This window comes from Gavia stellata, chromosome 4, assembly GCF_030936135.1.
Source record: "Gavia stellata isolate bGavSte3 chromosome 4, bGavSte3.hap2, whole genome shotgun sequence".
Classification (NCBI taxonomy): Eukaryota; Metazoa; Chordata; class Aves; order Gaviiformes; family Gaviidae; genus Gavia; species Gavia stellata.
In genome coordinates, this window is record NC_082597.1 from 11,800,406 (window position 1) to 11,823,375 (window position 22,970).

General features: G+C 35.9%; 1 protein-coding gene across 1 annotated transcript in view; it reads left to right on the top strand.

Annotated features, from left to right (window-relative positions):
• The window catches only part of HGF (hepatocyte growth factor), a 56,467-nt gene extending 35,236 nt beyond the window's left edge, over window positions 1-21,231 (top strand). Inside the window, exons 8-18 of the mRNA XM_059816003.1 lie at window positions 3,800-3,974; window positions 5,988-6,115; window positions 7,598-7,700; window positions 9,700-9,839; window positions 11,894-11,932; window positions 12,402-12,498; window positions 15,202-15,276; window positions 15,872-16,018; window positions 16,718-16,824; window positions 18,688-18,833; window positions 21,061-21,231. Coding sequence (XP_059671986.1) covers window positions 3,800-3,974; window positions 5,988-6,115; window positions 7,598-7,700; window positions 9,700-9,839; window positions 11,894-11,932; window positions 12,402-12,498; window positions 15,202-15,276; window positions 15,872-16,018; window positions 16,718-16,824; window positions 18,688-18,833; window positions 21,061-21,231 — 1,328 coding nt within the window. The remainder of the gene's footprint in view (window positions 1-3,799; window positions 3,975-5,987; window positions 6,116-7,597; window positions 7,701-9,699; window positions 9,840-11,893; window positions 11,933-12,401; window positions 12,499-15,201; window positions 15,277-15,871; window positions 16,019-16,717; window positions 16,825-18,687; window positions 18,834-21,060) is intronic.
• The last annotated feature ends 1,739 nt before the right edge of the window (window positions 21,232-22,970 follow it).

Genomic DNA, 22,970 nt, shown 5'->3' on the forward strand with positions numbered 1-22,970 from the left:
CCAGAACTGAGGAGACTATCTGTGGCTTTACACATGAAGCTCTGGATAATGTTTCATCTCTGTACTTAAGCATCTATGAATGCATGAGCTGGCCTTTATTAATAAAGTTATGTATTTTAAAGTATCAAAATAGGGAAGGTTTTATGGAAAAAAGGAAACCTTTGCATTAGTGCACTTTGGTTGCATACTTCAGAGTGAACATGTGAAGGTGGAAATACTACTAACACAAAATCCTCAAGTAGCTGTCTGAATTACGTGGTTAATTTTAGTCATCCAGAATACAAAAAAGAAAATTACAACAAAGTTCAAAAGTAGCAAAATGCTTCTAGACAACTACCAAATACTTCTGTTCATAATGAAGTTTCATACAGGAATAAGAAGTGACATTTAATTAATAAATCATAAATAGTAGTCTTTTATAAGATGATATTTTGTGTGATCTTCCTTTAACAGTATTTTTTATCTCAGTTCAGAACTGTAAAAGCTGAACTGGAACAAAACAAACAAAAAAGGGGACTTCTAATATGAAATTAAAGTTCCTGCCTGCATAGTAAGGATTGCTCACTGAATTTAAATTTATCTTCTAACTTAATTCATAATGTCTTTCTCATTCGAACAAGCCCTTGGAGTTGCAGGTCTAAATTTATATTTTAGAGGAATTGCTAGGATAAGGATGGGAATTCAGCCTTACTGATTTTTAGCTTGATCTTGTTTCCACCTTGTAAGAGAACTGGTGAGTGTGGTCTTAGGACTTTTTCATCAATGCACTGCACATCTGATGTTCATGCTCAGAGTTATTAAACTTTAGATAACTGGCTATGTGGGTGACAAGTGTAATTAGCCTCAAGAACAAGACCAATACTGAATGGACATGACTATTTAAGTTGTAGGCCTGGACAACCTGGGTACTTTGAAAACTTTGGCAACTGCCTTATAGTCTGCAGAGCACCTCTGTAATGTCTGGTGAGAAAGGCACCACTCCTCAAGTTTTTGCATGTCCCTGTGTGCATCCCGCCCACCTTTCATTAACAGGGAGTCTGTTCCCATCATGCCTGTTTGTGGAAATCACCAGCTGAATGAAGGATTTCTTGAGCCTTTTTTGATAATTTTTGAGCTTTCTGTGAGACTCAAGAGCCAGAATGGGAGAGGTTGTTTCTGAGGGCACAAGCCCTCAGAATTTCTGAATTAAATTTCAGAAATATTTTTGAGTCTCATTTTTCATGTTCGAAAATTAGACATTTGTAGGAAATACAAGAAGAGTTTGGGGAGGGTTCTGTGGACCTTTTGGAATGACAAAATTGCTTTATTAATTCAAATAAAATATTTTAGTGATCCTCTTCATTACTAGAATTCTTATTGAGAGCTTCCACAAAGTAGTAGTAGCAGATAATCCACCACATATTGCAGATTTTGAAATAATTTCTCTCTTAGTTGTTACAATGTAAGTTTTTCCAGTAGTGGCTTGGCTCTGCAAGTATTCATGACAATGTGAAAGTTTAGTTTGTCTGGTTCCTTTAAAGAGGATATTTTGGCACAGACAAATTGTTGTAAAATCTGATCTACAGATAGAGGTCACTGTCTAGACACATAGTTTAAGGTTTAGCGATGAGCTGTGTATCTGTAGGTTTATAAGAAGGAATGCTCTGCAAAATGACTCTATGGCCTTGTTAAATCAATTGATACATTAGTTATTTAATTTCAGGCATGTGATTTTAAAAAAAGCACACACACAATGATACATAAATGCCAACCTAATTACTTTTACCCTAGTATGAGTACAGAGTAGATGTGCTATACAGTTCATTACAGTTGAAACAGTAACTTCTTGTGTATAAATAAGGTCTTTGTAATAGCTTGTATTAGGTTGAAATTTTACACATTATTACTATTATTTAAGAAGACTTTTAGCTACAGTTATATAGCAATAATTTATTAGTTTATTTTGGAAATATTATGCAGCCAGAATGCCATACATGTGCTGAAATTTATAATGGTACGTAACTCTTCAGGTTTTTTTCCAAATTATGCACCACATCTCTTTCCTTTTTAACAAAAGAATTGCATATATTTTTTGAAAAGACTAATACGTATTTGAATGTGGTACAGCAATGTTCAGTCTAATCAGCTTAGGAGCTATTTTAGAATATAATTACAATTTGTTTTCATATATTAGTTATGAAGGAAAGCTGAAATATGCAACTATGTATTTCTATTAGATGCATGAATTTGTCTTTTTGTTGTCCAATTATTTAAAAAGTGAGTAATATAGTTACTAGCTGCAAGCCTGTTTGATGAATCCACTAGCAAGGGTCCATTTGTCAGCCTGCAGAAGCCTGCTTGTGATATTTGAAGTGCCTTGTCTGTTTGACTTTGGAACGAGCTAGAAACTCACAATCCCATTGAAACAGGACAACCTTTGCAGACAAAGTGCCTTGGGAAGGAAGGACAGGAAATTAATTTGACCATGAAACACTGATGTAAAAACATCAACCAGATGAAAAGAAAAAGGGAAATTTTCTCCAGCATGGAGAAATGTGTGATTCAACTGCACAACTTGATGTTATCATCTGACAGGGAAGTGATCTTTAACGTAGAAGATTAGACAGCAAATCAGCCAAACCCATCTGTTATGACATTTGGTTTCCTTAAGATCCATATTCTCTGCAAGTTCATAGAACTGGCTCAAGTTACCAGGAATTAACTATATTATGAGTAACACACAAATATTGTTCTAATCACTGGACCATTTGAAGAAAACTAATTTTAAAACTTTATTAACATACTTATTGCTGGCAAGTAATACTTTTAAGGTAACTGATAAAATTAGTCTTGTGAACAATAGCAATTACTAACAGATGGGCAGTTACTTACAAAAATATTATGTTGGGAGCTTTTTGGGACATTGTAGAAGTGTTGCTCTTACTGTAGTGTATTTAGTTTTGTACTACTTTGTATATATCTGATGCAATATCTGTGCCATTAATTCGCAATTATGAAAATTGCATAAGAAATAAAAAGAGACTTTCAAGTTATGTGAATGAGTCATTTCAAAAACCACTGTTTTTCTGAATTTAGTTCAAGACAGCCCACACCAGGGTGAATACAGAGTATATCAACATCTGTAAAAGATCTTGAGTCTGATGAATTTGTTAGTCTTTAAAACATTTGTCTCTCTGTAGAGAATACTGATCTTTGATTTCCAAAAGCTGGGCTTTTTTTATTTTTTTTCATCTAACTATATGAGGCATTAGAAGAGAAACTTCAAGGAGGATTTAACACATTACTTTATAATAGGATTTATCTTTTTTTTTTTTTTAATCTGTGTCTTTTTTCCTGTGACTTGATATTCTGGGAATTCTTTGGAGAAAACCAATTGAGTTTTAATCCTGCAAACATGTATTAACACGTTTAACAGTGTGCACATGGGTGGTCATTCAGTTTTGTAAAGCTAAGTGAATGAGAAAATATTTGCTGAACTGGAAAGAGTAACTAAGAATATCTCCTGACCTTCAATGATATAACATAGGCCAGGTGTCTCACTAAACAAAAGCTCTTAAATGTTGCAGATTCTTTACCTGCAAGCAGATAAACTTGCATAAGGTCTAACACCTATTTTGATTTCATGGGTGTTGTGAATGTGAGGAGGAGAAAATTATTCTGTAAAAGACATCAGATTGGCAATTTCACCAAAGAACTCCAGTTACCACAATTTGAACTGCAATGTTGAGTTCAAACCTGACATCCTGAGCCAGGCTCAATCTTAAGAAAATGAAACAGCACTTCTTCTCTGGGTCTGCAGATGAAAGCGTTGTGAACAGCACGGAGGCAGCAGCTGAGACATCAACATGCATTCAGGGACAGGGTGAGGGTTACCGTGGCACAGTCAACACCATATGGAGTGGAATCCTGTGCCAGCGGTGGGACTCCCAGGTTCCTCACCAGCACAACATCACTCCCGAGAACTTCAAGTGCAAGTGAGTAGAGACGTGGGTATTACTGCAATGGGGAAAGAGCTTAGTTTTCAAATGTTTAGAAATTCATGCCACCAAAGTAGACCAAGGGATCCCTGTACCTGCTCTGGGACCTGATGCATTCACTCTACTTGCTGATGCTGAAAACCATTTGAACATGGGAAAATCAGTTCTTCAGATCTCAGAATATTAGTTCTAGATGAACTTGTGTGAAACTGTAGGTTTTTTTATGAACTTTTTCTTCAAGCATGCATTCACCAGTTTAATTGATTGTGAAGTGTATGGATGTTTTCCAGACTGGGACCTGAGTCCCAATAGTGCTGGTACATTGCTATTGTTTTTCTTTCATGGCGATAAGTACTTGTTTGCATTTTGGTTACTGACTTTAACTTAATATGTTCTAAATGTTACCCAAATGTAATCTCCTTGGCAATACTTGGCATTTATAATATTTGACAACACTTCTTTTATTTTCCATCTTTTAATCCTTTTTCTGGCTCATTAATAAATGTACTTGCATGAATAGGACCACTTTTACCTGAAGGACCACTGGTCATCTAACCTTTCTCTACAGTTCATAAACTCCTAAAATGTGAATAATCTACTTATTTTAGGCAGTTACCTTAATCATGCTCTTTCAATACTTTTTTCACTGAGCATAGAGGAAACCTAGCTGACCACATTGGACCCAAAGCCCAGTTTGTACTAAATGTCTTTATTGATGTCTAAATATTAGTCTGGGCTTGTGCTGGAATTTAATAATATGAATCTTTCAAGGTAAAGAAAAGATTCCAGTCTGAGTTTGGATTATCACTGTATCTTGTTTAAGCAAAACAGTTGGGTTTGTTGTCTTAATCCCTTCACTACTGTTCAGTCTATTTTATAATTATTTTATTATTATTATTATTATTCAGTGTGCATTGCAACACATCTACTAACAATGTAACAATTGTCACTGTAATGGAAAATAGGACTGATCCTGATCCTCCTCTGTCAATCTCAGGACTCTCTTGAATTTACCTGGAAGTTAGTACTTGAGCCTGATCCCACAGTCCTTTCTCAGACAAACCACCACTTAAACCAGTTTATGCTGTACTTATGTAATGCTGCTGCAGGATTAGGCCCTCGTGCAGTTTTAACAATGTTCCTAGCAGGGTAGAGGGACTAACAATATTAGGACTGCTTATTCAGCCGATGCTTGAGAGCGTAGTGGCTATTCAGGCCAATAGCTTGAGTAAAATCAACAGAACCGCTGGTACGAGTGTTCAAAACTCACATGAGTAAGAATTACAGTATTAGGCCCATTCTTTACATAGTCTATTATCAGTAAGTGCTGCAGATGGAAAAATACAGTGAAATATGGAGATTCACAGAACACGGCAACATCTGTCGGGAGATGGGAAAATAAAACTTTTACATTTAAGAGGTTTGACTATTTCATGCAAGCTGTGAGAGACATTTAAAGATGTTCCCCTGTGAGTAACTTTTACTTTAAAGGTAACAGCTGTATAGAATTTCCACATTTTTTTTTTTATATTCCAAGATTCAGTTTCTTAAATGAATTACTGACAGTCTACAGGACTCTGTTTCTCTAAACTCAGCAAAACCATTCAAAGTACAGGGAATTTTAAGCACTTTGGTAATGTTTGTATTTAAAAGCACTTGTAATGGATTGCAGGTGTATCCAATGTCAGCTTGCATGCAAATTTTGATGGAGAATCCTGAATAAAAATAAGCTATATTGAAAATAATGTTAATCTTCAAATAAAATCTTATATCCAGTCAAAACATAGGTCCACAGAAAATGAATTCCCATAACCATATTCTTATTACAATTACTACATTTTTCTGGACACTGTGTTCTTACTGTTTCCTCATCTCCTTGCACTTGACACTGCTCAGTAACATACAGACCTTAAGGAACCTATATTATTGGTAATTCATAATAAAAAGCAATAGAATTCATCAGTGGTTTTAGGTTATCCCTGCTGTGAGCTAACATATTTATTTTTTTAGGGATTTGAGAGAGAACTACTGCCGAAATCCAGATGGATCTGAATCACCCTGGTGTTTTACCACTGACCCAAACATCCGTATTGGCTATTGCTCCCAGATTCCTAAGTGCGATGTATCAAATGAACAAGGTAACAGGGGGAAGGGTGATAACGTGATTTTAAGTGAATGCTGTACTGTTCCAAACGGCAGATAGGCAGGCTTGAAAACTGAAGAAGTTGGTCTCGGTACATCTGTATTACACCTGTGTAGTTCCGCGTTGGCTTTATTTGCATACTTGGGATTCATCATGGTGTAAATGAGATTCATTTCTCAGTTCATATTTCGCTTCCAGCAAGGAAAGCAGCAGCAAAAATTTGCTATTGGATTTGATTTTTAGACAAGGTGAATCTGTGTGCTGTTTTGTATTAGTTGGAGATCTACTCCACTGTCTTACATTTCTTAGTTTGAAAGGCCTTTTTCCAGAGCTGAGATGATTTCCTTAGTTCACAGTCTTTTTATAATTGCATATGAGGCCACCAAAAGTGATTTTTTAAATTTATTTTTGCCACATAACCCCTTGTCTAAAAGGAGTTGAGCAGACAAAAACATGTGGGACTTCCCATATAGCCTCTTAGCTTCAGGCTGTTACCTCTGCCTGTAAAGTCCACTCTGAGTCTTCAGGCAAATGTCGGTTTTCCCATGAGGTCTTGGTATAACTCTAAAGAGTATTATTGCATCCTGAGAACCAATGTCAATCATAGCATAAACTGAGGCTAAGACCTCGGACCTATGTCCCTACATCAGGCTGCATTAAGATCTCCATCTTTAAATTGTAGCCATTTTTTTCTTTTAAAATTTAAAAGAATTGCAGTTGCAAGAGTTACGTCAAAGAAAGGATTAAACTTTGACTTTTATTCTGTGTTCTTTGTAAAGTATCAGTTATCAAAAAGTAAAAATACTGATGAATATGAAATTAAATACTTTATACAAAAAGCTTTTATAGTAGTGATCATTTTAAACAATTCTCTTGAAAAGTCTCAAAAAGGCTTGTGATAAAAGCTTATAAATTAAACATGACTTCAGCTGGAGTGAACAGGCAAGTTTCTGAATTAGATTAAAATTAAAGTCATGTTGATTTTTTGATTTTGCCGAAGTAGAACTTAAGTCTAGAATTATATAATGTTGCCAGTATCCAGAATCTACACAAAGGCAGGTTGTTTCAAATAGGCTAAGAATGCTTGTTTGAGGAGGGAGGATTAAGGGGGCATTTTTGCTTTGTATAAAACAGCTCCTGACAACTTTCAGAACATTCTATGTGACCCTTCTAAATTAACCATAAACTAACTATTATGAAAGAAATTTTCCCAGTTTATCTAAGTAAGAAAAAATTTAAAATGCTACTGTGTTGAGAATGAAGGCCTCAAGCAGGAGATTATGTATCTAAATTTGAAAACTTTGTCCCATTTTCTATCTGATTCAATTCATAAAGTTGTCTGATTTATATTGTATAGTGTTTGCTAAATAAAACACTTGTCTTTAATTACTTGGATTATTGATGGAAAGGAAGAGTTTTTCTTTTCAATGTTGCACAATTACCCTCCACTTCTTTTTGTCTCAACATTCTTATTCAGATTGTTATCGTGGCAATGGCAAGAGTTACATGGGGAATCTATCCAAGACAAGATTTGGGCTAACTTGCTCCACATGGGACAAGAATATTGAAGACTTACGTAGGTGTGTACGTACGAAAGAGAAAGGGATGGTTCAGTGAGTCCTGAATAAATACTGTCTCCAGATGGCATGTCTTTTTCTTCTGCACTGATGCTAAAATAGCCCCTTATGCCCTGAAGCTTTAGTATCTTTTTTTTTCTTCTTTTTTTCTTCTTTTTTTTTTTCCTCTCGGTGTTTAAATATATTACGCAACATGTCTTTGTTCAGGCTAACCACTAATTGCAAGCTTTGGGATGTTTCTTAGTGTTTAGTTTACTGGCCTGGTTTACCCCATCTTTGTCCTTGAAAGTTTTGTTCTATGAGAGGATATCAGGAATAAGGCAGGAAATGGTTATCTCATCAATCTGATCTCACAGCTCATGCTGCTTCAAGCAGGAGTTTGGACTTGAAACCACCTAAGATCCCTTGCAGACTGAAATTGAATCTTGAGTCCACGATCTAATGAAACTGACATCAAATGCCATTAAAGCAGTTTGCAATTTCTGTTGTTTATCATTACTTTGGCTTCATATTCAAGTAGCGGAAATGGCAAATTACTTTTAAATTTATTTGTTAAAGTAAAAATCAAACAGCAGTAAGTACCAAAGAAGTTGTGAGTTTCTGAGACTTTTACAGTCATGCCAGGATCCTCAGTGTTGTTTCAGAACAGTAGATTAATAAATCTCAGAAGTGACATGAACAATGACTTCCAGGTATCGCACAAAGACAGAGATTCATCAAAAATTTTGCTATGTTTGAGATATTACACACATTAGTGGCCCAGATGGAAACAGTTTTCCCTTCATTTTTCTTTAGTTTCTGAAGTTGATGTGTTTATGTCTATATTACTTTTGGTACTTGTCCTTGAGTTAGTGCTCATGATCACCACAGTCATAGTGCCCAACATATTAGCCGTTGCCCTCTGGAATTTGGCTGTCCCTGATTCCTGCTGCTGACTTAACAGTCAGTCAGGTGAAGGCATGTAAGTCAGCAAGTCAGCCTTTGGAGAAGCTGCATTGCAAAAGGCAGACTTCATTGGCACTGTCTGGAATCACCAAGTGGACTGTATGTGTTTTTCCCCACACAGAGTCAGAGACAGCATACATATTCCAGTGTCCTGTCCATGTAAGGGAGGCAGAGGTTTAAGATCATGACTTCTGAGAGCTCTGATAAGTCTTCAGTTAGCTGTGAATGAGATAACTTGAACCTACTGGATGCTTGATGCAATTGCATTCATATAGTGTTGAAAACAGATCAACCTTTCTTCTCTTACTCCCACAAATTTTCCATCTGGGAACTTTTTTGGGGAGTTATCTGTCTCATTTCAGCAGTTACTCTGGTTATGGGTATGCTAGAAGCACCATGAATGGTTGGTTATGAACTAAAAGAGCAGTGCAGCTGTAACTTAGGGAGCCTGTATGCTTCCTTATGACAAGCCAGAGATAAACAGCTTTCTCTGTTTCAGATTCTCACCCCAAACTTTCACCTTTTCACCTACGCCTTGTGTAGGTTTGCAACTTAGGTGACCTACCACTGCAGTTTGTCTGAGCCATTCATCCTTCTCCTTGCCTCCTGCTCAGTCTTGCTAACTTTCTTGCATTTGTCTTTCCTTTGCCTTTGCAGATTTAGTGCTCCCTTGTGCTAGCTGTTAATCTGCAGAGAGAAGGTACTTGTGCTCCCAGAGAGGCCTGCAGGTTTGCTGAGGGCAACACAGACACCTTCTAGTCAGTGTAAAGATCCCTTCTCAGGGTATCCAGGGATTGTAGCTTGAGTGGGAGATCTAGAAACCTCCCAGCTCTCCGATGGACACAGTGCTTAAAATACCAACCAGAGGAAACTTGGACCCAGATCCAGCAAATGTTTGGGTCTCATCTTCCCTTTGATTTTACCCAGCCCTAAACCCTGACCTGTAGGCTTCTCAATCAGCTAATATTACAATGTGGAGCAAAGCGACATTTAACCTTTGAAAATTTGGGCTATAGTATAAAGCTTTTCAGCACTTTGAATTTTTTTTTCCCTGTAGGCATATACAAATATTCAGAGAACCAGATGTTAGTAAACTGAAGAAAAACTATTGCCGCAATCCAGATGATGATTTTCATGGTCCCTGGTGTTACACAGATGATCCTCTCGTTCCCTGGGATTACTGCCCTATTTCTCGATGTGAGTACTTGGTATGCCTCAGGCATTGTCAACTGTGCATTCCCAGTGAAGCCATGGTGTCACATGCATATGCATACCTTTCTGTTGTCACTTGTGGCAGCAGAAAATGTGTAATTCTATCAAGAATTAATTGTGCATGACTGAGAAGGAATGGACAGAAGCTGCTTGTGCAATATATGAACAAGGGGTCCTTTTCCTTGACCAGCTTGGAGATTTCAAGGCTTATTTATGCAGCAGGAGCATAAAAGGGCTATTACAGATGGTCAAACATTTTCCAACAGATCTAGCTATTGAATGAGGGCTGGACGGAGACAAAGAATTGCCTAGTGGTCAGAATGCTGGCTGTGGCCTCAAGAAACCCAGGGACAGTTATCTTCTGCATTACAAGCTTCATAGTCTCTTTATGTGATCTGTATTTGTTTGTAAAGTTAGGATAACTCATTATATATATGCTGAAGTGTATATGTGCTGTATAGATTAGAATCTGCTTTCAGATGTTTATGGCATGATTTAACTCCTGCCAAGAATTAGGAACATCACTCCTCCAAAGCTGCATGTTAAAATCTAAATAGCTTAAATAAACAGAATTTAAAATCCTGGGGAATCCAGTAATAAACTGATGTGGAAAAAGATAGATTTATGCCGAAAAATGTGCAATTCACATTTATGTTCAAAGTTTTTCTCTTCAATTCTTATTTCTAAATCACTGTGCTGTATATCCTGGGAAAACATTTAAATGGTAAATCAGGCTTTTGAATGCATGTCTGTGATCTCTAGAGGTTAAGGATAATGTTACATTCATTCCTAGCAGCAATCTGTTGCATTTTCTTAGAGCCTGAACTGCAGCATCTCTAAGAGGTGATACTTGAATTCTCAGGTGGTATTTTGGCATCTATGTGAAGAGTAAACAAACTGTGCAAAAGGTTATTTGTGTCAATGTAGATAAAGAACAGCTAAAGAAACATAAAATTTATTCTCTCACTCTGAGTTCATTATCTGGATCTATGAATTCCTAAGGAAATATTCACAGCAAACATTTGTAGGGTATATGGCAATGGTGAGTATTATGATTTCTGGAATCAAACTCCAGAGCTGGAATATGTCTGTTTTACAATAGAAACTCATGTGAACTAATATTAAACTACTAGTAGGTCACTCAGGTACCAGCTTAACCAGTACAGACAAAAAGCTGGCAGTTTCTAAGTGTACTTACTTGGTGCCTTTAATTGGTTTCTTCAAAGTGCACTATATATATTTTTCTATGTGTGTATATATATATACACCTATGCATGGAAATTTAATTATGTATATAACCGTATACCTTTTAAAATATACATATATATATATATTTGCTTAATGATGGAAATCTAGTTGGATGAGACTGTTTATATTTTGCCTGTGCAAATTTTCAGTAGCTACACCTGTACCTCTAACTCATAATGCTGGGTCAGTCTGCAGACTTCACCGAAGCCAAAAATTTTGAACCAAGTTTAAGCAAACTTGTTGTAACTGTATTTTGACTTGGACTAGATGGAAGAACCAAACCAGATTTTGGAGAAAGTGTTTTGATAAGGATAAGTTTTTGCTGATAGTAACATAGAAGGACTTTTGAAGTTTCAAAGTTTTTTAAAGAAATGAGACATTTTCATTAAATCTGATTTGGATTTAGTCACATGACTTCTATAGTTCCTGAAAGCTTATAGAAAAGTCACAACTTCATTTTTCAGCATTTGTTTGTTCAAATGAAACATGTAAATTGAACATGATAGATAGCCTAATGTATTCAGGATTCAGCCAAGAAGAAAAATGCTTGAAACTCCTGTTGCAAAATGTTTAATTCTTATTTCATTCTATTGGAATGAAATGCTGCCTTCTTGTTAATCCTTACCAAAATGTGCTTTTGCAAAGTATTCAAGAAATCATTGAAGTTTAAAACTTTGTGAACTTTTAAAATTAACAATATGCCAGTTGCTGTTCATTTTTAATCTATTCAATTTTTAGATGTGTTTTAATTTTGTATTATGTATTTTGTATTATCTTATGTGTCTGTCTAGGTGAAGGTGATACAACTCCTACTACAACCAGCTTGGATGGTGAGTAAGTTTGCAGATGTACTGTGAAGTGCATGTATTGTATCCTTTAAGACAAGCCATTTCCTTCTGATTGCAAAACAAGAGAAAGATCAGTTAAAGATACAAAAAACCATAGTTTGGGAAAAATTGCTTTTACAAGAGCAAAATGTAGAACAGCTTTACTGTATTCCCTTATCTAGTCTCACTGTCTTGTCTTGTTAGTGGTGAGATATGGTAATGATTGTCATGTTTGCTTTATAACTATGTAAATTTCTGAAAAAACGAAATATTTGTATTTTATATTCCCTATGAATATTTCTATAGACTGACCCAGCTTCACTGAAGTAGTTTTGATGCTCTACAGATATATTTCATTAGCTCAGGGAAGTTAATCTGTAATAAATATTGACCTTCTTGTGGTCCTTATGTGTAACTGTGCAGGTTTCCTACCACTGTTTTTGTAAAATGTGATCTCTGGACCTGCTTTCAGATACTGTCATTCCTTGTGCCTCAACAAAACATTTGAGAGTTGTAAATGGAATCCCAACACAAACTAACGAAGGATGGGTGGTTAGTTTGACATACAGGTAACTATCACTTTGATTAGAAAGACAATATGTCTATTAGGATATTTGTTTCGGAACTACAGAAAATGTTGACCATAATAAGATTACTTCTAGAGTGCAGTTAAATTCTGTAAAAGCAGAAAATCAGCATTCCTGGAACATCAGGTGATTCCATAGTATTCACTCCATCAATGAAATATTTGTATTTTCATTATCACTAACTAACTTACACACATGAGCTTGTAAAGCATTCATAGTGTTCTGCACTTTCAGTTAGCTACTGCAGACCTTTCCATAACACTGGCTTAGCATTCAGCATTAAACTGTTTATTTCAGAGGCTGTTACAAAAAAAATTGAGTTTCATATCAATATTCTCATTTTAACAGTAGTGCATTTAGTTGTGAAGTGTTGGATTTATACCCATGTCATATTTAGCTTTCTGCTCATATGGTTGCATGCAATTGAAATGTATTCTGTATTAAAAAAATAGGTAGGAGCTATAGTTCTGTAAAACAAGACCCTAACATGTAACGCTGGAAATGTGTATTACATTATGGTGGATCTTACTTCACTACTGTGTAAAAGCCAAAACACAGAATTACTGTTTCCTACCTTCATTACTCTGGCTCATAACTCATAAGCTGAAAGTGTGACTCATTAATGTATAACAGGGGGTATATCTCATGTGTCAGCCCTGTATCTCCTATCATGAAAAAAAAAAAAGTAAAAAAAAGTCCTTTTTGTCAGCTGGTACACTTCTATTAGCTTATGATTTGTCATTACTTTTAAAACCGTGTTGTAAAGTAGGTCTTAAATGAAAAATTGGAGTAAAGGAAAAGATAAAAAGCCTATTTTCTACATTGCTTCATTGCTAGACAGATTCTGGGGGTCCTTCTCATCCTTGGTAATCTTTTCATCTTATGAACTCCAATCAGAACTAGACCTTTCTGGAAGTACAAAAGATGCTCCTGAAAGACATTTCTAGAGGAACACTATTCCTAGAGTGAATAACCAGATAGGTGGGCTGAATCACCCTCTGGAAAAAGTTTATCTTTCCACTATTTTTAAAGCAGCCTTGATGTTTGAGGAACTTTCAGGCAGGTAAGGTGAATTACGTTTGGGTGCCTAAAATTTAAATAGCTAATATTAAGGTAGTTGAATCCGGATTTTGTGCTTTACAACAAAATTCCATTAAGCAGATAAGTGCTTAAATGATTGCAGATTTTTGTATGAAAAAGAGATTCCTGGAAAATTCCAGCAGCAAAATATATTTTTAAGTATTACGTGTGGGCATAAAAACGTAGTTTTATTTTGTATTGTTACCAGGGAAGCAAATAGAATGTTTTCTGAAATAAAACCTTAATGACTTCAGGACTTTCTGCAAAAACCTATCTGTACACGTCAAAATGGAATTGCCATGTCTGAGTGGTGAAGGCTTAGTGATATTTAGAAACTAGTATTCATATTTGGCAACCAAGGCCCACCTCTAAATGTTAAATTAATCAATGATATATTTTCTTATATATCCGATCCAAATTCTGTTATCAGGTATATTTAAGTATATTTGGATATTTTGTCTGTTTCATTGAATCAGCTCTGGATTTGTGTCACATTTAAATAATAAGTTTAACCTTCCTATGTGTACTAGTCAAACTTCCAAAGTAGACGATGTGATCTTGTAAATCCCTTTTGATAATTAGTGATGCAAACATAATATGCAAGAACACATTTATACTCCTGATTGTGGCATTTTTATAATAAAACTGGGCAGAATCTATATTTTAAGAAGAATCTAGCCTTTTGGACCAGCTATTTTGTTCCTCGACCAAAATACAAAGAACCAAAAGGAGGCAAGCATCTGTGTTATTCTGCTGTCTTTGAAATCCGTATAGAGTCTGGGCTCCTTCCAGCAGTTCTTTGCAAAGCTTTGAACATTTGTGTGATTTGAATTTATAAATTGTGAGATTTTAAGCTTTTCCCAAATTGCTGACAATTCTGATTCACTTTCCAAAGAGCTGCAGAAAATAAATGTGATTTTGGAGGCACAAAGAAGGAAACTAATTAATCTGCATTCCACAGTCGTCTTTATTTTTGAAAGAACTGTCATGCTTAATTGCTTTAATTTTGCTTGATATATTATGCTGCAGGTTTTCTATAATCACATGTAGGATGTCATACATGGCAGATTGTTTCCAACTGAAGTATGTGGGGACAGAAATCTCATAGGGCTGGTAATCAAATAGGAACTCTCCACTTTGAGGTCAATGCTTTGAATAATACCTACATGAATAATGACCAAATGTTGTTTACATCTAGTGGCAGTTTGGGGACTTGCTTGAATGTTTCAGTCCAGTTCCTATCACAAAGAATTAGCTTGCCTTTTTTTTAAAAAAAAAAATTAGGTCTCTCATTAAAATTCAAATTTTAAACCACTAAATGAACAGAGTAACTGAATTTCTCTTTTCTCCTGGTTTATACACATTGCAGTAAATCTCCGCAAAGTCCTGCTACTATAAGTGTTGAAACTGCAGAACAAAGGGACAAAGACATATTTTCACAGGCTGTCAGTCAGCCACCTTTCACCTGCAAACATACATAGGGAGCAAAGTACTCTTTAAAGTTTTTGACTATGTAGAAACCAACACTATTACTTTTATTTATTTATTTATTTATTTATTTATTTATTTATTTATTCTTCTTTTTCTTCTTTTTTTTCCCCCCAGGAATAAGCATATCTGTGGAGGCACTTTGATAAAAGAAGAGTGGGTTCTAACAGCAAGGCAGTGTTTCCCTTCTCGGTACAGTAGTCTGTAGCTTTGCAATATTGAAATACATCTATTTCAGGGAACTTATGAGCATATTTCTTCAGCTTAAATGCAGCATTTTTCCCTCCTGTTTGGCTCTATCACTGCTTTTCTGATGTAAAAGTCCTGTGGGACCTGGGTATTTTCTGTTATTATTTTTGTTAATCTAAAAGAGCTCTGGCTATTTTACATAGAAGTATAAATATGTTTTCCAAGTGTCATGGTTAGACAATTGCCTCCTTATGAGAATAATCTCATGTTTCTGCTTAACTGGACAGAATAAAATAGAAAACTTGGGTAATTATTAAAAAGTTCAAAGGTTCATACTTTCCGAGGATCTAAATGTTTGGATACTTTTAGGAAAAAAAAAATTAAATTTTAGTAACAGTTAAATATAAAATTTTGTAGTGGCTTCAGACCAAAAACTTACATCTGAGCATGTTGATTTTGGAATAGCAGTTGGCAGCATAAACCCATTTCTGATGAAGAGTATTAGTTAAGATCGTCTAGCATAATCATATTAAACAGAGTTTTTTGGGTTATTTCATTATACATTCAGCAAAATCCTAACCAACTTTGCCTCATTTAGGTACAAAGACTTGAAAGACTACAAAGCCTGGCTTGGAGTCCACAATATCAAAGGAAAGGGAGAGGAGAAGCATAGACAAGTTCTGAATATCTCCCAGCTGGTATATGGACCCGCAGGCTCAGATTTGGTCTTACTGAAACTTAGCAGGTTAGTAGCTATTATTGCCAGCTCCAGGATTTTCAACTGATGAATGAGATGCTTCCTAAATAAGATTTTCAAATTCAGTTCTCTACTGTCTCTGGTACTGCAGATGATGTCTCCATGTGGTAAACTTCCAACTGTAAGAAACTTTACTTAATATATGCAGAAATGCAGGTTCATCTACCTTACTCAGAAAACAGATGTTACTTCTGAAAAATCATGCCTACATTTTTTTCCTGATAACCAAGTTTAGATTTGTTGGGAGGGTTTTTTTGGTTGGGTTTGGTTTTTTTTTTTAAAAAAAAAACCAACCCACAATGACTAGTATATGGTTTTAATTTACAGAATAAGCACCAGATTGTAACTGAGCTCCTTGTGTATACATGAGCTTTTAAACTTTCTCCATGTTGGCAAAATTATATAGTCAAATGAAATGCCATCATTGCCTACTTTTAAGATGAAAACCCAGGTTAAATAGCATTAAAATGGTGACAGTATTTTAAGAAATCTTTTGACGGTTAACAGCTGTAGCACAAAAAATAGGTAGAAGAATCCATCATAGTCTTCAAAGATGGAAAAGAAAGGAAAAGAATTGGCACAGTTTTTAATTGTTGTGCTCTATAATATATTTAATGTCATTTTTAAGATACATTTTAGAAGATGAAGTAAAACCCATTATATCTATTATTTGTTTTCTCTTTTTAGACCTGCCGTATTGACCAATTTTGTAGAAATAATCCGATTGCCCATTTCTGGATGTACCATTCCAGAGAAGACCAGTTGCAGTGTTTATGGATGGGGATACACTGGATGTAAGAAACTATTTTTAAAAACTAAATGAATACGTTGACAGCTTACTTCCTCTTGTCATTATAGGTGAGGCTGCTGGTATTGCCTGATGCCACAGTTGTCCAACATTTTGTTATAAAACGCTGTTTTAATTTTTTTCTAATTTTGTAAATCTTTGAGGATTTTATCTAAGATCATTTAATATGAAATATTTTCTAGTAGTCCATCCTTTTTATTTGTTTGCTTCAGTGACAGCCAATATGATTCAAACATTTCAAAGAATGAACTAAAGAAAAATGTTCTACAAGTTTAAAAAATCTGGCAGAATTGTTTTGCAGAGTTCTAACCCTTTTTGGAAAAATTCCGATTCATCTACTTGAGCAGTCTCTTTTTGTATCCCAAAGCAGGCTGCCCTGTGGAAAAACTAATACAGAATCATGTAATCAAAGACGTAATTAACATACACAAAGACAGTGAACTAAGGATGTACAAAGAGCCCTAAGTCTGGCATTTCCTCACTTTTGAGTACTTGACTTTGCAACCTTACTAATGTTTATTAAACACAGTTTTTGTGTGAAGTAAATGCAAATATGTGGGAGAACAGACATTTACTTAGTCTGGTAAATACTGTATCTGGCTAATTATGTGTTGATGATAAAGTTAATAATTGCCAGTTGACAATAATTACTCCAATAATTACTATGCTCAAATGTCATTTTGCCACAGACCCTGAGTAAGCAGTAGTAACATGCTCACGGTGTCCTGGAAGCAGAGCAGAAACTAGACTGTAATTCTGAGGCTCTCTTCCTTGTAACCATTACTCTGCATTACTTTATGGGTGGCAAGTAATCTGTACCAGCCCTCTCCCAGATGACCGCCTTTGATGTTCCCAGCATGGCCATATTAGCTGTCTTCTGGGAGGAATGGTTGTCTGGGGGACAGGGAAGTTGAGCTGGAGCACAGTGCAGCATCACAGGAAAGCTTAGCTTAAGAGAACTGATAAGGAATTTGCAATGTTGTGGAGTTATGTAATACAGTAAGTACATAACATCTGTCATCCAAGGACTTTGTGTATATTTTATGCACTACTTAATATAATCCTCACAGCATCCTAGTCTGGGAAGTAAGAAGTGTTACATCCGTTTTTTGTATTCAAGAAAGCAGGATAACAATTCAGTGAAGGGCAAGATTGGCATTGTCTTTTGATGGCTGTGCAGGGAACAGGCAGGTCCAGGCCCTTTATTTATCTTCTCAGCTTGTACAGACTTGTCTTTCGACATGTAGAACAAGAGCAAGCTCCACAGGGCTCCTGCTTCCTGACCTTCAAACTGATGAATGGAGATTGCACAAAGCTGTGGCTCTGCCCTTGCAGGCACAAAGTCATTCAGTGTAGCTGAGCCAGCACAGAAGGAGAACTCTGCACTGCTACAGTATTTTTCAAGTCACATGTCCTTCCCTAGGCCATGGCAGGCACTATTACACATTAACTCATGTTTAAGGCAGGGAGCAAAATCCTCACTCCACTGATGGGAGTGACAACATTCTGAGGCTCACTTTTTCTGATTCCTGTGACATGACAGGGCAAGCTGATGGTGGACTGTAGACTAAACCCAGTTACCTAGCACTTTCTTCTAATACAAAAAACTTCTCCAGATATTCTCAGAGAACTGAACAGATATGCCCACTGAAAAAATTTCTTGCAAATCTCATTTGTAGCAAATATAAGAAAACCAAAAGACAGATGCACGATAACAGTGAGGCTGGACAAAAATGTGAGTACTGGAGAGAAAGTACAATAAGTTACGTGTGTGAGTTTATCCAGACTGCATCTTCAATTTTTTTTTCCCTAAAATGGAATAAAGTTCTCATTCTCTTTTCAATCCTAGTAATTAACTATGATGGCCTTCTCCGGGTAGCAAACCTGCTTATTTTGGGAAATGAGAAATGCAACCAATATCTCAAAGGGAAGATCACTGTGAATGAGTCAGAAATCTGTGCTGTGGCTGAAACCATCGGTGCTGGGCCTTGTGAGGTAAATACTACTTTTCCTAATACATTCTTAGGAGGCATCAACGTAGCTATTTCTGTCCCAGAAATAATTTAATAGATTTTTTTATAATTATTGTCTCTGCATTAAACTTGTACACAAAAAATTATTTTAATCTTTTGCATTGGGAAACTATTTGTGTTTCTAGTGATCTATTTTCTGCCAGAGTGCAGAAAGATGTTCCTTTGCTTCAATCTCACCATACCACCACACCAGTAAAGGATTTACATGAATGTTAAATATACTCATGTGACTAAATACTTTTCTAGACTGAGATAAATTTGTGTTCCATATAATAAGGGTGGAAGAGGGCTGTGTGCTAAAAACAGCAGTATATTTTGATTGAGTAGAAAGCAAAGGCTGGAGCAAATTTAACTATTTAGATGAGGACCTGCATGTAAAATGCAAAGTCACTGCTCAACAGAGTTGCTAAAGTTATGAAGGAAGGAGAAAGATTCAAAAATGTACTGAGGTTCAGTATTAGTCAGAAGGCTGGAGCATTTGGTCTCCCTAATCAAGCCTGAGCAACATATCAGTGAGGACAGAAGAACTACTTCAGTGAAAGTCTAGTTTGGTACAGTTGTTTTGCTTGGGGCTAGTTTTGATGATGGAGAAAAGACATCTGAGGAGAAATGCTGTAAATAATTTATTACAGGAAGATACAATTTTTTTTGTGTGGAAAATCTGCCTGATGAGATGATGTCTAGAAGGAAGGCAGTCATGAGTATTATTGTGCATTTAATATCTGGAGTAGAATAGATGATTTCCTAATACTGATGTTAACCAAGCAGTGAAATTTTCCCTATGCAGGGGTACTACCAAACCATGGGGAAACAAGGTCTTCTAGAGGCTGAGACTTCTTCCATTTATTATTAATATTCCAAAGGATCGTTTTATTGTTGCAAAGTATTTTCTTCAAAACTAAATATTTAATCATAAATGAGCTCTTAGACACGTCAAGGCTTATGAATGAAACATCTGCATGGAAGTCTGCTGGGGATCCTGCACTTTGTTTTCCCCCGCAAGAAGAAATGGACTGAATTAATATTAGCAATCAGTCTTAATCACTGCATGGCTTCCTGCTCCCTGAGTTCCCCTTTGAAGCTACTTTCCTCAGCAGAGAACAGGCAGAGAAACAAAATCAGATTGGCAGGTGAAACTCCACTCCTGAAAGTGTTTTATGAGCCGCTCTGATGGTACTGACATAGTTCATTGTTCATGTGGGAACTAATCTGCCATCAGTCAGACAAAAAACCCCAAACCAAATAAAGGTCACGCATTGTTGTTTCTCTGGTGATCCAGAGAGAATACAATGCTAACTGTCAACTTTTATTTTTTGAAACAATGTCTCATTATCTGATATTTACTGTCTAGTTTTGCAGGCAATTTGCTAGGTTCGGGATACATTTTGCCTGGGTAAAAACTGCAGTATCTATGTTCAAGTCCCAAATCTATGTGAATGTACCTAAATTACTGTTTCAATCTAATTTAAACTGGATGTATTTTAGTGCTAAATAAGAACCCGATCTGAGCTGTTCATACTCCAAATTTTCACTGAATGCTTGTACTGGTGCATAGATGTCTCATTCACTCAGAATACTGAAAAAGAGTATTTTAACAAGTTATGTCTCAAAATTATGTCTACAAAATATTACCTTTTATTATGTCTGGAATTTCCCCCACCCCCCGCCTATTAGTACACATAGATTCTCACCCTAGAGCCTTGCAACATGATTGACTGACAGAAGGATATTAACCTGGCTGTCAGTAATCTTTGATGCAAAGCCTGTTATCACAACACAGGTGTTTATCAGTCAACTCACTTTCTGCTCATTTGTTTTGTATGCACATGAACAAATATTATGATCAAAGGTAGCTGAAAGAAGAGAGTAAGATCTGGTAGTTTGAAGTCACTAGAGTCACATGTAAAGATGGACCACAGAATCACAGAATCACAGAATCACAGGATTGTAGGGTTTAATTTGCACAGGAAGCAACCAAAGGTCACAGGCCAACCTTGACATTGGTTCGCGTAAGTTCTGGTTGTGAAAAAGATATTGGAAGATGGTTTTTGTCCTATGGCAAGAATAAGTCTATTGCCTGTCCATTGAGCTAGTTCATCCCCAAAAGAAACCAGTCAGTAGGAGACAAATGGGAGCTGTGTCTTGAAGTGTTTTGAGAAGTGACATTCTTTATGTTTATTTTTTCCTAGCGAGATTATGGTGGTCCCTTGGTTTGTGAACAAAACAGGCTGAAGATAGTAGTTGGTGTCATTGTTCCTGGCCGCGGATGTGCCATTCGAAATCGTCCTGGGATTTTTGTTCGGGTCTCATATTACTCCCGGTGGATACACAAGATTATGATGACCTACAGAAAACCCTGAAAAACTCAACAACTTCCATTCAAAGAAAGATTTTGGACAACATGGAATTAATGTGTAATGTAAAGACCAACAATTTTTTAACTACTTGATAGTCAAGTTTGTTGAGCTTCTTTTAATATTTATGAGTGTTTTTAGTGTTTTTGTCTATCAGTGTTGTTTTATTAATGTTGGAGTGACTTACAGTATATGCAAGTATGGTGACATATCTCCTGAAGATACTTGAATGGGTAAACAATTTTGCAAAGATATTATTACTGGATGATAAATGGTTTTGTAGAAATAGATCATATGACCTCTTTTATGCTGCTCTTCAGATTATCTTAGAAGGAGAAACAAACTATAGTTTTATTTAACGCATTCTTTCTATGAGCCATATATTTCTCTCCATATATGACAAAAGACCTACTGAGAGATATATGCATATATCAAGGACAGCATATATGATCATATTTCTCTTCCCCACTTATAAGAGGTCAAAGATTTCAATATTTCAATAAAAAATAATCTCTTTAGAAATTAATATTTTCATTATTGATGGACTTTGACAAGCCTGCCATAAGCAGAGTTATCACAGAAGTCAATATCACTTCCTTTTACACAGTGCTTATAGACTGTAGTTCTGCACTTGGTCCCTTCAGTGTATACATGGTCCCCTAACAGATATTTCAGAAACACTTTTGGATGAGGGAAGAGACATAAAATTGGATTGATTAGAAAACTATTGATGATTTGTTTAAAGTTAGTCCCAGAAATAACTGTGAATTTACAATGCTAAAGACAGTTTTTCATACAGTTTGAAAAATTAGTCTTGATTAGCTACTGGAAGACTTTGGCCATCAAAAGACATTTCAATCAAATGCCCAAATCTTTCTCAACAGACAAGTGTTAAAAATTCAGTTGATTCTAGTTATTTCATGAAGTAACTCTGTATTTACAACAGGAAAAAGAATAGTTGAATCTGGCACCTGACTGAGAGACTTAATACTGGGAAAAGTAAGTTATACATTAATAGTCTTTTCAGAGACTTAAGATCTTTAATAAAAAAATACCTAAATTTGGAAAAAAATTATATCCTTTGTATAATTCTTTCAGGGTAATAAAATTATTACAGACATTGATACGTAATATGTATGTAATATGGAAAACATCACTAACAGTTTAGTAGCTTGCTTTCTGCCTGTATGTACAACCATCATTTTCCTTTATGTTGACGGGGAAAGGGAACAAATAATCAGCATCTATGAAAAGTGCTTGTTCTCCTTTAGACATTTAGTTGTATGGCTGGAAGTATTATACAAATATGTTGCTATAGGTGGCACCAATTACCCTGTAATTTCTGGAAAATTGATACAACATATATCCAATTTTTAGTTTTACTACTGTACATGTAATTGCATAAGTAACTGCACTGTTACTTCATTTGTGACTATGTAATTGTATATGTTTCCAGTAGCAAATTGTATGGTATGTGTATCATATCTAACTGCATAGGCGCTAAGCTGACATTATGGTGTAAACATAGAAAAGGACATTTAATTCAGAAGACACAGGGTTGAATTCTGCCCTGGCAGAAAGTAACCACTTCAGGGGAGCTGCCTTGAGAGGCAGCCCTCATGTTGACTCACCAAATTATTTTCTTCAGCAGTGCACTTTGACTTCAGTTGGACTCAAATATGCTTACATCTCCTGGTGAACTGGGATGAGTTTCAGCCCATGCTTAAGTGGCTTGGCTTGCTGAG